Source organism: Anarrhichthys ocellatus, unplaced genomic scaffold (assembly GCF_004355925.1).
Source record: "Anarrhichthys ocellatus isolate YVR2014 unplaced genomic scaffold, GSC_Weel_1.0 scaffold8, whole genome shotgun sequence".
Lineage (NCBI taxonomy): Eukaryota > Metazoa > Chordata > Actinopteri > Perciformes > Anarhichadidae > Anarrhichthys > Anarrhichthys ocellatus.
This window is the reverse complement of record NW_022280038.1, coordinates 8,857,005-8,871,577: the sequence shown is the minus strand read 5'-3', so window position 1 is coordinate 8,871,577 and position 14,573 is coordinate 8,857,005. Positions and strand designations below refer to the sequence as shown.

The following is a 14,573-nucleotide window of genomic DNA, read 5'->3' as shown; positions in this document are numbered from 1 at the left end:
TTGCAACTTGAATAATTAGTACTGCTGGAGTGAGCTTTAAAAAGACATTTAATAACAATTGCAAGTGACAAATAGGTTTTTTAAAGAGTTTTCAGGAGACCCCCTTAAGTTTTGCTATTGAGGCTTTCAGGGGGTCTCAATTGTCAATCAATGGGTCTCGGACCTCCCCTTTCCCCAAGACCCCCTGCTTTTTGCCCATTGATTCAACTTCATGGTCATTTTGAAGGCTATAGTTGGATTGAAAGAAGTGCCACAGTTGGACTTCTGTAATGCTTAGTTCAGCTTTAATTCATAAAATAATCCAATCAAAGCCAAAAGAAGAGCCACCCCATCACTAACTGTCCGCAGTGAGTCCCGGCTGAAGCGACGAGAATCTATGTTACGTTATTTGATGGTGTGATAACGGTGTCACAATTTATTGTTGCATTGATTTTGAGGATTAAAAGCTGGTTGATGAAACTTGAAATGTAAGTTTTAGCGTTATCATTACTGTGACGGATGTCTATGTTGGTGTGAAAACTCTGTGGGGAAAAAAAATACAAGAAAGTAAGGCAGGAAATAAAAACATACAGTATGCAACCAAGACAGCCAGCGGCAGTTTAATATTATTATTCATGATTCAATTCTTTGGTGCTGCCACAGACCATGCCCACGCCAATCATTCCATTTAAAAAATGTTGCTTGTGTGTGTCAAAGGTGTTCCCACTAGACTTAACGGGGTCTGACCTCAAAGTTGTGATATGTCTAGATAACAGCAATAAACAAATATGTTAAATATATAATATAAATATAACAGTGATTCATGCGCTGCTGCATTTAGACCCTCCATCAATGTTCATGCATTCATTATACAATCACATATACATAACAAGAATAGAAAACTGCACCATTTACTGCTCCTTTATTGGCTTACATATAAAGTCAGCGACCACAGATTCCTAACATTGCTGCGAAGCCGGATTATTTTAAGTGAATGAATATTTGAACATGGTTTTGCTCTCCACAGAAACACGTGAACTGAGATGTTTGTATTTGTTTGGGCAGGTGAAGATAAGGAGGAAGTTGAAGAGCAGCGACAACGACAACGGTCCAACTTCTCCCACAATTCCCAGCATCACATACAGCTCTGTATTTGACAGCGGCATGGAGCTGAGTTCAGATGCTTACAGCACTGTGGGCACAGGTACTAAACACGGCACAAACAGTGCAATATGCTTTACTGATTGTGCTCCAGTGCACTTTAATCGCTGTGTCAACAACTTTGTTTGCAACAGAACATATGTAGGAATACACTTTCGCTAGATGTCTCAGAAAATTCCGTCTTTCCATGTGTGGTAGATGTTAAACGAGGTTGATGAGTGTCTGAGCCACTTACATGGTTTCATTTAAACCTGAATAAGCTCTTGCAATGTTGCTCAAGATGCTGCATAAGAATGACAAGAAATGACTACTGCAGTATCAGAGATGATACAGTAAAAAGAAAATGTTTGATTTGAGCTCCAGTTGTGCAGTATTGTAGCCTCAGAAGGGGGAGAGGACAAAGTCCAGACATTAAAGATGAATGAGCACATTGCAGCAATAAAACACGAGAGTTTGCATTGATGAGCATTAACTCCTGTGCTGCACTGCTGAACTTACAAAACCCCACACATACTGTGCTGCTGGATCAGTAGTGGATAGCTGAGAGTGACATCAAGGCGCAGTTCAAATCATATACTGCATAGCTACAAAGTCATTCTATGCAGCCTGTGTGTTGCACATACTATGTGTCTGTCGATACATTTTAAATTAGTTGCAGTTGCGGTTGCAATTAGGAGTGTCGGTTGACAGAAAGTGAAACACATTCAACAATCTCAGTGGACTTTCATTTTGCAAATGTCTTTGCGGTAACGGTTCTGAGCACGCAGAGATGCGGAGCAGGACTCACAGGCAGAGTAGTTCAAAGCAATAAATCGTTTACTTGGTTGGAAGTTCAAAGCCGAGTTCAGAAACAAGCAATCCGTCAGCAAGCTTAGCAGGCAAGGGGCAGGCAGGCCGGAACCGGGAACAAAAAGCTGGCAAGAAACAGAAACAAGGGCTGGACCACCATGACTGTGTAGTGGGTTTACGTCAGACTATCTGGCAAATGACTGTGGAGAGAGGGCTCTCGTACATATGCAGGGGAGATAAAGGGAAATGGGGACCAGGTGTGCAGGTGTCAGGACTTTGGTGATCCCTTCCTCACTAGGCTTAGAGGAAGAAGTGGACGTCATTGTGACGTCACCCATTGGTTTATGTTTTGAAGCGCAGAGTTCAGCGATTTCGCCGTCGGCGTCTTGGATTACGGCCGTCGCCATGTTGTTGTTTTTTGCAGCCAATGCAAGGAACAGAAGTTACCATATTTGTACCAATTTGTACCATATCTGGACCAATTTTAGAAATTGGTCCAGTATTGAGCGAGAAGGCTGGAGACGGCAGCCGCTCAACGGGCTGCAGTGTAATCGCTCCGGGCGATTCAACACCGTCAATGTACATTCACTTAAAGAGCTTGTGTTTGCCACTGAGAGGCTCCGACTGTTATTATGTGTCTGACAACATTATGGAAAGAAATAAAAGAAAGAGCACGCAAAATACCTCTGCTAATAAAATCCATGCTCTACTTTACACGCTCAGTGGTTATGTCAAAGCAAGCGACTACTAGGCCATTTTGGAAATAACCTCCGATAAATGTATTTCACTAATGTTTCTGACTGCGAGTACACACCTGGGTGTGTTTTTCAGGGCCGGATTTTGTGATTTGGGGCCATCTTGCTTTACTTTTCACCCTTTCTCTAACTGTAAATGTTGGTATGAGGTAGAAGAAGAAACTTTTTTTTTCTGAAGTAAAACTATTAATTATTAATAGTAAAACTAAAAATAGTGCACAGTAAAAGTCCTGCATTCAATTTTTTTTACTTCAAGTGCAGAGTGAAAAAGAGGCATTATCAGCACAATGTACTTATGTTCTTATCTGTTTAAAGTGGAGCTTTCAATTTGAAAAGAATGCTGAATAATTCAATGAATAATAATGCATTATATTTAGTTGTGGGCCCCCAGGCCCAGGTTGCCTAATTACACTTAAATCTGCCCCTGGTGTTTTATTTGTTGCTGTGAACCAGAGCGTATTTCACTCGGTTTTCTAACCGTGACAAGCTGCGATTTTTGTGTGTGACTTAACTATGTCATGGCAGTCATAATATTGCTCGGGACCCAAGAAAACGCAGGGTGTGAAGTTGTTTGTTTGAGTGGATTTAGAGAGAGAGATGCAAGTATAAAACACTCGAAGGCAAAGCATTCGGCCCGCTCTGAACACGCACTGCAGTTGTGTTGCAAATCTGAGTTAGAACTTAAGTGATTCCCAGTAACCTTCTGACAGACATGGGATGAAAGTAACTGAGATGTTTTCATCAAACCTAAACACATTCCCAGAGCAACAAAGGCTCACTAATTAAATATCATCTTTGAAATTACCTCATTAATTTCTTCTCTTTTTTTCACTCATTTCATTTTCCATGTTCATTCATTTTAGCCTTCATCGTGTCCCTTGATGTTTTTCTCCTCATTTTGTGTTTTACATGTATTTGTAACCCCTAGAAAGGATTTGAACAAAGTAAATGAATCATCATTACCTAAACAAAGGAGGTTATGCGTTCGGTTCGGTTTGTTGGTCGGTTTTTCAGCAGGATTGTGAAAAAATGAACCTGATTTTCATTCGACTTGGTGGTAGGGTGTAGCATGGGCCAAGAAAGAACCCTTTCATTTGGTAGCGGATTAGCTTTAGCTCTCCGGATGTCCTTCTAGTTATTATTCTAGTCAGTGCTGTAAAGACCTGGCTATTGGTACTCAAAATCTTTAAGGTATTGAGCGAGTAGTATTGAAACTTCTCCAGTCAAACGATACCTGCATTTGATCCTTTTGTTGTCCAAGATCTAGAAAGAAAAACTATTTGTATGGTTGTTCTTGCACAGTGAGATTGGCCCGCTGTGGTTTGAATTTGCAGTTCAGCGTGCCAAGATGCCACCAAAATGTTCAATATTATGGTTTTAATACACATCTGTGGCGTCTGATGAAAATAAATGCGCTGGAGGTGGCATTTTAGGTAACTGGATGCTTAAATTCACATGCTGGCTATCGAATGAGGTGGAAAAAAGGGTATTAAGTACTCTTAAGTACTCTATTGGTATCTGTATCACTGTAAGGGTACTGGTGGTGATACTGTTATCGTAACTTTTATGAAACAACAATACCCAGCCCTACTACATGGAGGGCATTAACAGACATTCTGTTCCATGTAGATGAACAAAATTAGATACTAGAGAAGACACAATGAGCATGCTAACATCTAATTGGATGTTATTCATTGTTGTGCTTAGTTATATATCCTTTTTAATCTTACACGAGCTGGCAACCCGAAAAGCCGCTTAGATGCGCAACAGCATCTCTGCCACCAACATGCAGCCGTACAAATGGGTTCTGCTTTGCACTCAGCTCTCAGCACAACAGCGGATTTTAATTTGCCCAGTTGTGAAGACGTATGCGTGTCTGTTCGCTTCGTGTTCAATGAAAATCAGTGTCTTTGATTTTAAGCTGAAGAGATTTTACAGGTCGCACTGCTCGTCTTTCATCTACTGCATGCTGCTTGTAATGAATCATTTAACTGAATTGCCACGTTACCATCTGGTGTGTGCGTATATATTGACTACACAAAGCGCTCGGCTGCTTACAGAGTCAGCTAACGCTAGTTGCCTGGATTGGTTTTCAGAAAACATGCCGTTCAAATTCAGTAATTACAGTCGGGGTTTTAGGTGGGGGGGGGGGTTATACTTTAATTTGTTGAGATTTTTGAGCTTTTAGCTTGTAGTTAACTAGCAGTTTTATTAGAGAGGATACAACCAATCACATGGTGGTCACATGGTGGTCACCTCTACAAAATGAATTCTGTGTACTGCAGCAGTTCTGAAACTAATCCTTCATCAAGATTATAATGTTCAGTCTTGGTGGAACTGTTTTTGAGAGGCGTTAACTCAACTTCATGATGTTTTTGGAGGATGCAGTTGGTGGTTTTGTTGAATGGTATTACGTTACACTGACACTTAATACTTATTGTCTACCCCATTAATATCAATGAGGGTAGGATGAATGAAACAACTCTGTGTATATATATATATATATATATATATATATATATATATATATATGTGATTCTGTGTGTGTATAGTCTCCAAATCTGATCCAATTTAATCCAATTTAAGTGCCTATTTTCTTGCTTGTGTCTTTGGTTCCTCTCTCGATGTGTGCTTTGTCCGTGTAGCTGGTTCCACACGTCCTCAGCACACTTACTGTCGTCTCTTACTGTCCATTTTAACAACCTCCTTTTTGTTATCTTGTCAGTTACTCTAAAAGCATCTCTTTTTCTTTTTTTATCCACGAATGATCCCGTGAGTGATGAATGGAAAGTTGCATGCTTAGTTAGCACCGTAGTATGTGACTTTTTGTTTGCCCTGTGGTAAACATTGATCGTGTTTGTGTTTCTCATCACGCGTGCTTCAGATTGCCAGCAGTCCTGGACGTCTTTGTCTTCCCTTCAGTTCAGCTCACCGCCTCCAGGTAACAACATGTTTTGATATGAATGTTTCTGGGTTTGCATGGGTCACGTGTAGATTCAACTACAGTTTGAAGTGTTGATATCTCACGTGCTGGGAAGAGGAGGTCTGGATATGTTGAGTTCATCTATAATGTAATTTTTGGCATTTATTTAAAAAAAAAAGAGATAATAGAAGTTTTACTCCAAGAAACACATTCACAATTATGTATCAGGAAAATATTGCGATGCCACGTTTTCTCTTTCAGACCAGTTGTATCACACTTCTCTTGCTGGTACAGTTTCAAAACACCGTTTTTGTGGATTAAAATGATGCACGAGTTTCCACACAGTCTGCCGCAACAATTCTGCCATATTTGCTGTAGACTTCTTGTCGCTCGGGACAAAATGCAAAAAGTTGTGTGCTGCGTCATGAGGTCAAGGAAAGATATGGTGGAGAATTCACAAGACAAACGCTGTGTGGATGTGTTTTTTTTTTTAAAGCAACTTTATTTACAACTGTCCAAAAAACCTCCTGAGAAAGATGTTAAATGATTGTGTCACAATTGTTGTGTCATTTTAAATGTTGCTGCCGCAAGGAATTGTGGGACGTCGCTATGTCCTTTCCTTTGGTAAAAGATGGTTCAGTATACCCTTTGCTGAAGGAGATAAAAAAGGAAGCATTGAAGCACCTTTCCTAAGCATTCAGAGTCCAGCTCTTATCATGGCTGTCACTGAGTCAAGCATCCTCAAAGAGAAAGAGAATACGAGTTCATTTACAAATACAGATATTTGATTTCTATTTATTTTCCTTTATTCATTTATTCTTTGCACTTCAGGGAATATCAATCAGACTGGTGTCGTGTTGTTTTGATTAGATATCTCAATTTCTGTTAATTTTCATAAATCATGTTTATTTTTATTGTGCACTCGAGGGACCATCAGTCAAACTGGTGTCGGTTTATTCATCTCAACAATATCCTTTATCTGTTTCTGCAAATGAAATCTCCTGTACACAGAGTAAGTTTTCTCACAAGAACAAAATGCTTTTAAAATTGCCACTTTATATATGGAATGAAGGGGCAGCGCAGCAGCAAAAACCACAAGTAGCCAATAAACCTTTCCTCTTAGCTTCTGTGGAAATAAAACTAAGCAACCTAATACAACATAAAAGCTCATTTATTTTCCTTATCCTGATGGGCATTGTAAGATACACACCATTGTTGCAGCAAGAAATCAACAGAGAATAATTAAATAAATTACATTTTGAATCATCATGAATCTTAACCTGACGCGAGTCCAAAGCTATAAAAAAGCAAAACTCAGTGGTGTGAGGTAGTTACGACGGGCCACAGTGCACGCTAGTTTGACGGTACATATATACACACACATATATATATACATATATATATACTGTATGTATATTTATATATATACAGTATATATATATCATACCATCAATGTATTGAATTTACAGTCAAATTATTTACTTAGGCTATATTGTATAGAGTGCTGCAGGAATGAGTCCTAAATCCAGGAAATGAGTCGCACCTCTAGTTCCCACGTCTCGAAGTCAATGGATTTTTGAATGGGTTTTTGGTTAGAAGCCTTATTTTCTGCAGTAATCCAAAATCCATCCATCCATCCATCCATTTTCCACCGCTTATCCGGGGTCGGGTCGCGGTGGCAGCAGGTCAAGCAGGCCGACCCAGACCTCCCTCTCCCCGGCAACATGTTCCAGCTCATTCTGGGGGATCCCGAGGCGTTCCCAGGCCAGCTGGGAGATGTAATCTCTCCAGCGTGTTCTGGGTCTTCCCCGGGGTCTCTTCCCAGTTGGACGTGCCTGGAAAACCTCCAGTGGGAGGCGTCCATGAGGCATCCAAAATCCAATGGAAACAAATCCCCATGGATTTTGGAAACCCTGCGAAGCTAACTTCTGGGTTGGCCAACAAAAATACAAAGTAAAACTAAAAACACTAACATTAGGCTTTGAACAGACTACAACACGGTTGCTAAGCTAGTTTTATTTAGCCACTTGTGAGCAACCGCCTTTTATAAAAACTCACGAATGGGGTATTTACTGATGTATTTTATGTTGTAGAAAAAAACGTTAAAATCGACCAAGCTTGTGTTAACCACAGACCTTATTTAAGGCATCTACCCAAAAACACATTTAATAAAAAAAATTTAAAAAAACATTGACTTTGAGTCGAGGGAACTGGAAGTGCAAAAATGCTGACTCATTTATGGGTTTTAGGACTCATTCCTGCAGCACTCAATAGGGAAAGTAGAGAAGTCAGAGATAAAGCTATCTACATACATATAATCATTGCATATATGACAAAGATACAAGAAAAATATTAATATATGTATTGTTTTCGTTAAAAAAAAAAAAACGTGATTTTGTTGACTTTATAAAAAAAAAGAATCGAGAACCATGTCTTTTCGAGGGCACATCAAGGAAATGGCACCAGATGACTTCCTTGCACACAGGTGTTTTTCAAAGGTACCAATCAAAATGTACTGTTGTTGAAGGCCGGCTCTCTGTGTGGGGCCCCAGTGCAGCTGCTCCGCCTGCACTGCCCGTATTTACGCCCCTGGCAAAACCTAATCAGCAGCATCACTGAATGTTCTGGATGCCCAGATATATTGATAACTAAAGTCCTGTGTGTCTATGTGTGAACGCACAGTGAAAAGAAGCCCGGGCCTCTTGGACGTCCACTCCCCCGGCCCCCTCCAGAGGAACTGCAGCTTTGCAGACGACCTGGAGCTGGAGCCGGAGCGCTACAGCGAGCTGGCTCCCGTCACCTCCGTGTCACAGTGAGTGCAATGCAATGGAATTGGTGCTGTGTTTTACGTGCCAGTGTGTTTTAATGAGCATGTTTTAATGAGAACGTTTACACATTAATTTTTTTCTATTTTTTTCTGCTCCTCCTAATTAACCCTCGTATGTTCCAAACCCCACAGTGCTCCGGTCTCTGTTGTCAAGTGAGTCTCTATTAGGAAAAAAAACACTTGTGCTCGCAGAGGCACTTGCACAGCGAGAGACGGAGACCGATATGAGGAAATGAGTGTTAAGTATCTGTAGTGCGATGCAAGTTGCACAGTAAGTGAAACAAATGGCGCGACAGTTTTGACCCATGGGGATTTCCTTGCTAGACGCTGGGGTAATGATGCAGAGTGGGAACTGCATGCGGCAGCGTTGCTGGCGAGGATCACTCTGTGCTCTGCCGACTCCAAAATACGTAACCAGCTGTTCACACAGAGCAATGCCACATCAAATCCCATGCTAAATTGAACCATTACAAGATACTACTGCTGGTTTCATCCATGATTAGAGAACACTTTGTTTGAAAAAAGCTAGAAAATGTTGCTTCTTTTTCCCAGGTTTGCTTTGTATTTTGAGCTGCAATGCAGATTGAATTCCACAGTCTCCATATTGTGTACAGCAGTTGAACAAAAAGCTAAATTAAGATGCAGTATGGATTCTGGATGCAGGGTAGTTTACAGAAGTCATATTTCTGCAGCTGCCCTGGTGTTGACACACACAGTGTTGGTAAATTGAAGACAGAGATATTGAGAGTTATATAACGCAACTGCCACACATTTATCACAAACAAACACAACTTACACCTCTAGTCACGCAGCGGCGGACGTGGTCTTTAAAGTGAAACAACAACAGAAAAAAGCTGGGATTGCAGCAGTTAGGTGGGTGAGGGTGTTGAGGTTTACAGCCTCCCAGAAAGATTTGTTTTCATGTTTCTCACATTGTACTGTTTGTTTCGATGTCATGAATCAGTTGGAGAGATCGCAGGAGAAAACACAAGGTGTAAAATCAGTTGCACTTGGGGCCGCGTTGAGCCAAGGCTGACTACCTTTCCTTGATGGCAACAGAAGTTTTACACACATGTTCGTTTAATGTCGGAGTAAAGATAAGAAACACTCCCTATTCAAACTGCACTTTCAGTAATATTCATTAGAGTCATTAGAGTTGAAAAGAAGTGTCCACCTGTTGGCCTCACCGTCGGTCTCTCTGGTTATATCACCACCATTTGCGGTGGAGATGGAGCCATATAATAGATCACGGAGCACTTTGCAGTTCACGATTTTGTTCTAATGTGACAAAATGTTATGATACATTCGCTACATTTGAATGTCAGACCATTGCATAGCCTGTGAAAAATACATTATGAGACACACTCAGACCGTGTTCCTCTACTGGACTTTACAAAGAGCTACTCCCCACCTCCCATATTCATTTACTGCTTTTCCTCGTGTAGCCAGATGAGTAATAGCCCCTTAATACTTCCCGCAACATAATAATGGAGGCTAAATGCACTGCAATTATTCTGGGCTTTTTATTTCTGATTTTCGGAGAAAGACACAGACACCACAAATCTCAGTGGCTCAACTTGTTCCCATTCAAATGAAGACGAGTCATAAGGTAGAGGCTTTTCATGTAGACTGAACAGTAATGAGCAAACTGCGCTGAATGTTTTGGGTTTGAAGGCCATGTCAACCATCCTTTCACAGTGATGTGTTCCTAAAAAGGAAAATAAAGCAGCGGTGTAAAGGAAATCCAAGCAGACTAATCTAGGTGTTAAAGTTGTACATGCTTTCTCTGATACTTCTGTAAAAAAACAGTAATTTTCACAATACTCGTTGCATTTTCTTGGAAGAAATTCAAACTGATTCATATGAAACTCTTGTACACAGATTGACAGACTCGCACCGAAAAGCCATCCGGGTGATCCAGAGAATGCGTTGGCTTGTGGCCAGGAGGAATTTCCAGGTGTGTAAGATAGCAGATAACCTTTTTCTCACGGGCTGTTTCTCTAATTGTTAACATTTTAGTACTTCTAGTCTGAATTTGAATTATAATTTAGTCAGTACACAGTATGTACAGTTATTATTTGGAAAGTTCAGCAGCAGAGATTGTGGAGTGATGATAGTAAACTTTGCCCCATGTAGAGTTAGACCTACAGATGGATGGAGGTTGGGCTTATGATGACAGCAGCAGTGGAAACAGCGAGTGTTTTGGCGGAGTGTAACAGCGTTTTACAGCACATTAGCACATCAGCCGCTGCTGACGGAAAAGAAAAGTTGGCAGAGCTTTGACACCTTAAATTGCCCATCACAACAATTGTGAAGAAATGTTTTGTTTTTTATGTAACAGTTTTACACGTTTTTGTCCCCGTTGCAGCAAGCTCGTAAACCGTACGATGTGCGCGACGTGATTGAGCAGTACTCCCAGGGTCACCTCAACCTCATGGTGCGAATCAAGGAGCTGCAGAGAAGGTAAACCGCTTCACGTGAAATATTATGCAGCTTTGTAGAATACTCGATTCGGATTAGTCAATTACTGCATTCTCCGGGCTATCATTTCTGTATAGCAGACCTCTGCTCGCCGTAGTGAAGCCGGTGCGCCAGAACGTGACGCAATTACGCTGTGTGTTGGTCGCGCACCTCTGAACTTTGAGCACAATCAGAGCTTTTCAGACGTGACCATCACAAATAGTTCACAGATAAAAGTACTGTTGACATGTTGGAGAAAAAAAGGCCAATTCATTTTTAAACGCTGGAGAAGCCGAGGCTCTTTAAAATCTACATTTGAGTAAATATTTTGCAGCCAAATCAAATTGATGACAGGATATTCGACTTTTGTTTAATTAGAATGCATTGAATACAATGAGATAGGAGTTTACAGTTAATTACAATTCCTCCTCTGCATTGTGAGGTTGGTTTTATGGCTTTCTGCCGTTTATACTCGCTGTCTGTTTTCATTCTTCACAGCACATTTTGATTGTACACCCTTTGGCGTTTTCTGAGAATAATGCAATAAACAGCTTGTTGAGCATGAATGCCCCTGTGTGTTCTTGTAGCTCGTGTGCCATCTGCGGAAGCTCGCGCAAGTTTAAACATAGCTTAACAGACCGTTGCTATGGATGCAGTTCTGATCACCGCACACAGCGAGAGGATTGTTGTTGGTTTTTTACAGATGCAATAAAATCATTTTTCAAATCAATATTTTGTGTTAGATCATTGATATCCTCAGCAAGTAACCAAGTAATAAAGGATAATGCACAGCGAGCCGGTAATTATTTTGAAACTAATCCATTTCAGGGTGAGTTGCAAAAAAACTCAAGAAAACAAGAGGGAAATACAGAGAGGGTGTGTCAATATATATTCCTCTGACTTGAAACTGCCATTGTTTTTCTCAGACTGGACCAGTCCATAGGGAAGATAACTTTGTTCCAGTCGGGCTCCGGTAATGAATCAACCTACTGCACTCTTAAAATATATTACAGTAACTATTGAACAAACCACAGTCCTAATCCTCCTGTCTTTTTATTTACTTCCCTCTGAAGACAGAGCCAAAGACAAAGGGACCAACTCTATCGGATCCAGGCTCAACAGGATTGAGGACAAGGTGGGAATTTGTGCAACTTCAATGGAAAACTGGAACAATATTCATTTTTACAGTTTCAGATCATGTCTTTTTTTTGTGAAAGAGAATAGTCAAATATTTACATGGTCGTGTTTTTATTCATAGCTTTAACTTTTGTGGAAATGTAACAAAAAGGCCTCTCTATTGACCAGACAGTGGCAACTTATTAAAAGAAACTCAAATCGGGAATAGTTTTGGAGAATGCAACAAAAGTTGAACTGCCGTTTTAATATGAAATATCCGCGCATAAGACATGTGGCCCTGTTACTGTCAAATCAAATGCAAAACTTGTAACAGCTTGTGCCAGTTCTGCAGCATAAATAGAGAAACCTTGATGTTGTTTTTCTTTCAGTTCTTTTCAAGATGGCTCAAAACAAAAATGTTGAATCACAACCTTCCCCAAATGCTTCCCCAAGTGTGCCTCGTATTCCTGCCTTTTTAAACATGTATGAAATTAACAAACGAAAATCTTTTTTTTGGTCGAGAAAGGAGTTTTGTAAATAAGGTGGTTAGGGCTTGTCATTTTCACAGCTCAATGTATTGTGTCATTTTGACTTATAATGAATATCTGTCATTAATGCTGTTGTGTTCTTTCTTGAAATGTAATTTTGTTCGGTGGGCTATTATAGACTATTTACTGTACAGCAGTAAAATCATTTGGCACAGGTTGAAGGTTAATGCTATAATGCTTGTTGTCAAATGCGTCAAAGGACATAGTGCAACATTTAAATGACTCTTGAAAGTACTTCTTTGAGTAAAAAGAAACATAAGTAGTGAATCCAAATCCGAGCCAGTACATGTTGCTTTCATTTGTCAATATTTGATTCAACTGTCATAGATAACGCACATGGACCACACTCTAAACCGCATCGCAGAGTCCCTTTCCGCTGGATCAGAGGGACGACGGTGAGGGCGAAGGTGGAGGCAGGCTGAGGCCACGGCTTGGACGGACCAGTAATGTCCTCCCCAGCCTGTACAGCCTGCCAAGCTACGACCAGCTGTCCTCATCACCTTCGTCCTTCTCCGCCAACACCGCCAGCAGCACCGCCGCGGCCTTCACCAAGAATCCTCTCAGCAGCACCGGCAGTCAGGATGAGAGCGGCTGAAACCTGGAACCAAACATCCTCAAAAGTTTTTCTCTTTTTAGTATAAATCATGAAATTCTGATTGTATCCAGTTTTTACTCCATCTATCTGGCTGGCTGGCTAAATGTATTACAGTTTAACAAAATGATGTTATTCCATCAAAAATAAAAAGTATAATTTCTGTAAAACTAGCATTTTACATTTGCTCATGAGTGGATTTTAAATCCACTCATGAGGAGAAAAACTCCCCAGCTAGCTAAAATCCTGCTAAAGCTAACATACTGTAATTAGCTTAGTAGCCTATATTTCATGTGGAGTTCATGTGCTTGAGTTTGATAATTAGAGACACCTAGCTAAGTAGATACACTCAATTTCTAAAAGCTATGGACTGTACGCATTTTAAAAGGAACACTATTCTCTAAATGACCAGCTTGAAAATACATAAAATGAAGGCATTATAACTTTTTTAGACAAATGTAAACCCTTTTTTCAACCACATTGCCTGTTATTACTCTCTGCCAAACATCACCTCAGATCTATATGTGAAAGAGAATTATTTTTAAAATTCCAACATAGATTTTTCAGTATATTTTATTGCCATTAGTTTCATAACCTTGAAGTTTAAAGTCTTTTAGACATTATTTCCTTTTGGATTCTTTGTTGCCTTTTTAAATATTACTTGAAATCTATTCAGGTTAAAGCCAAAGATTTTGCCACTGCCACGGCATCATGTACTGTGATTCAATATGCTGTATTCTCATGAAAGAAACTAATTTAATTCATTTATATTTAAGGGAAGAGGCCTTACTTTTCAATACTTCACTTGAAAAGTTTCAATTTAATCAAATTTTCCACTGTTTTTCGCTTTTGTAATGTTTAGAACTATCCTGTTGCAATAAACGATTTTGGTAATTATTACCAAGTGTCTTGTGTGTTGTGTCTGGTGCCTTAAGGGGAATATCTGACAAAAACAAATGAGCTAAATATTTCAGTTTATAGTTTTCCCTGCCAGAGGTTGTTTGAAAAAGAGCAAAAAGTTCAAATTTTTACATTAAAAAGTGAATGTTTTTGCAGTTGCTTTTCTCCTCAGTCATCAATCAAAGTGGATGCATCACTTCAACTTGCCGTTTCCTTAATAACTGCGTATCACTCGTGCTGGCAGCAGAGTTTCCTTTATTGTAGCGGGGGGGGGGGCTTTGTTGTGTCCTCACTGCCTTAGGGAAATAGACAGAAGTATGGCTAAAACCATGCTCCTTACACGGGTGACCTTTGGGCGGCAGATGGTGACCCTTTCCCCGCTGACCATCCATGGGGTGTCCAGGCATTCCTTCACACAAGTGGCCGGGTGGAGAAAAGGCCCAAGTGACCATCTGCCACTGGTGTCCACAACAAAGGGCCAACCACCCTCCTAAAGTGTGCTGAGGTCGGTTGGCCTTTGTGC

At 40.3% G+C, this 14,573-nt stretch overlaps 1 protein-coding gene across 1 annotated transcript in view; it reads left to right on the top strand.

Moving 5' to 3' along the window:
- The window catches only part of kcnq1.1 (potassium voltage-gated channel, KQT-like subfamily, member 1.1), a 37,807-nt gene extending 23,826 nt beyond the window's left edge, over positions 1 to 13,981 (top strand). The window contains 9 exon segments of the mRNA XM_031848630.1: positions 1,045 to 1,183; positions 5,569 to 5,625; positions 8,290 to 8,419; positions 10,316 to 10,391; positions 10,803 to 10,897; positions 11,821 to 11,867; positions 11,968 to 12,029; positions 12,886 to 12,932; positions 12,934 to 13,981. Coding sequence (XP_031704490.1) covers positions 1,045 to 1,183; positions 5,569 to 5,625; positions 8,290 to 8,419; positions 10,316 to 10,391; positions 10,803 to 10,897; positions 11,821 to 11,867; positions 11,968 to 12,029; positions 12,886 to 12,932; positions 12,934 to 13,153 — 873 coding nt within the window. The 3' untranslated portion in view covers positions 13,154 to 13,981.
- Positions 13,982 to 14,573: the final 592 nt, after the last annotated feature.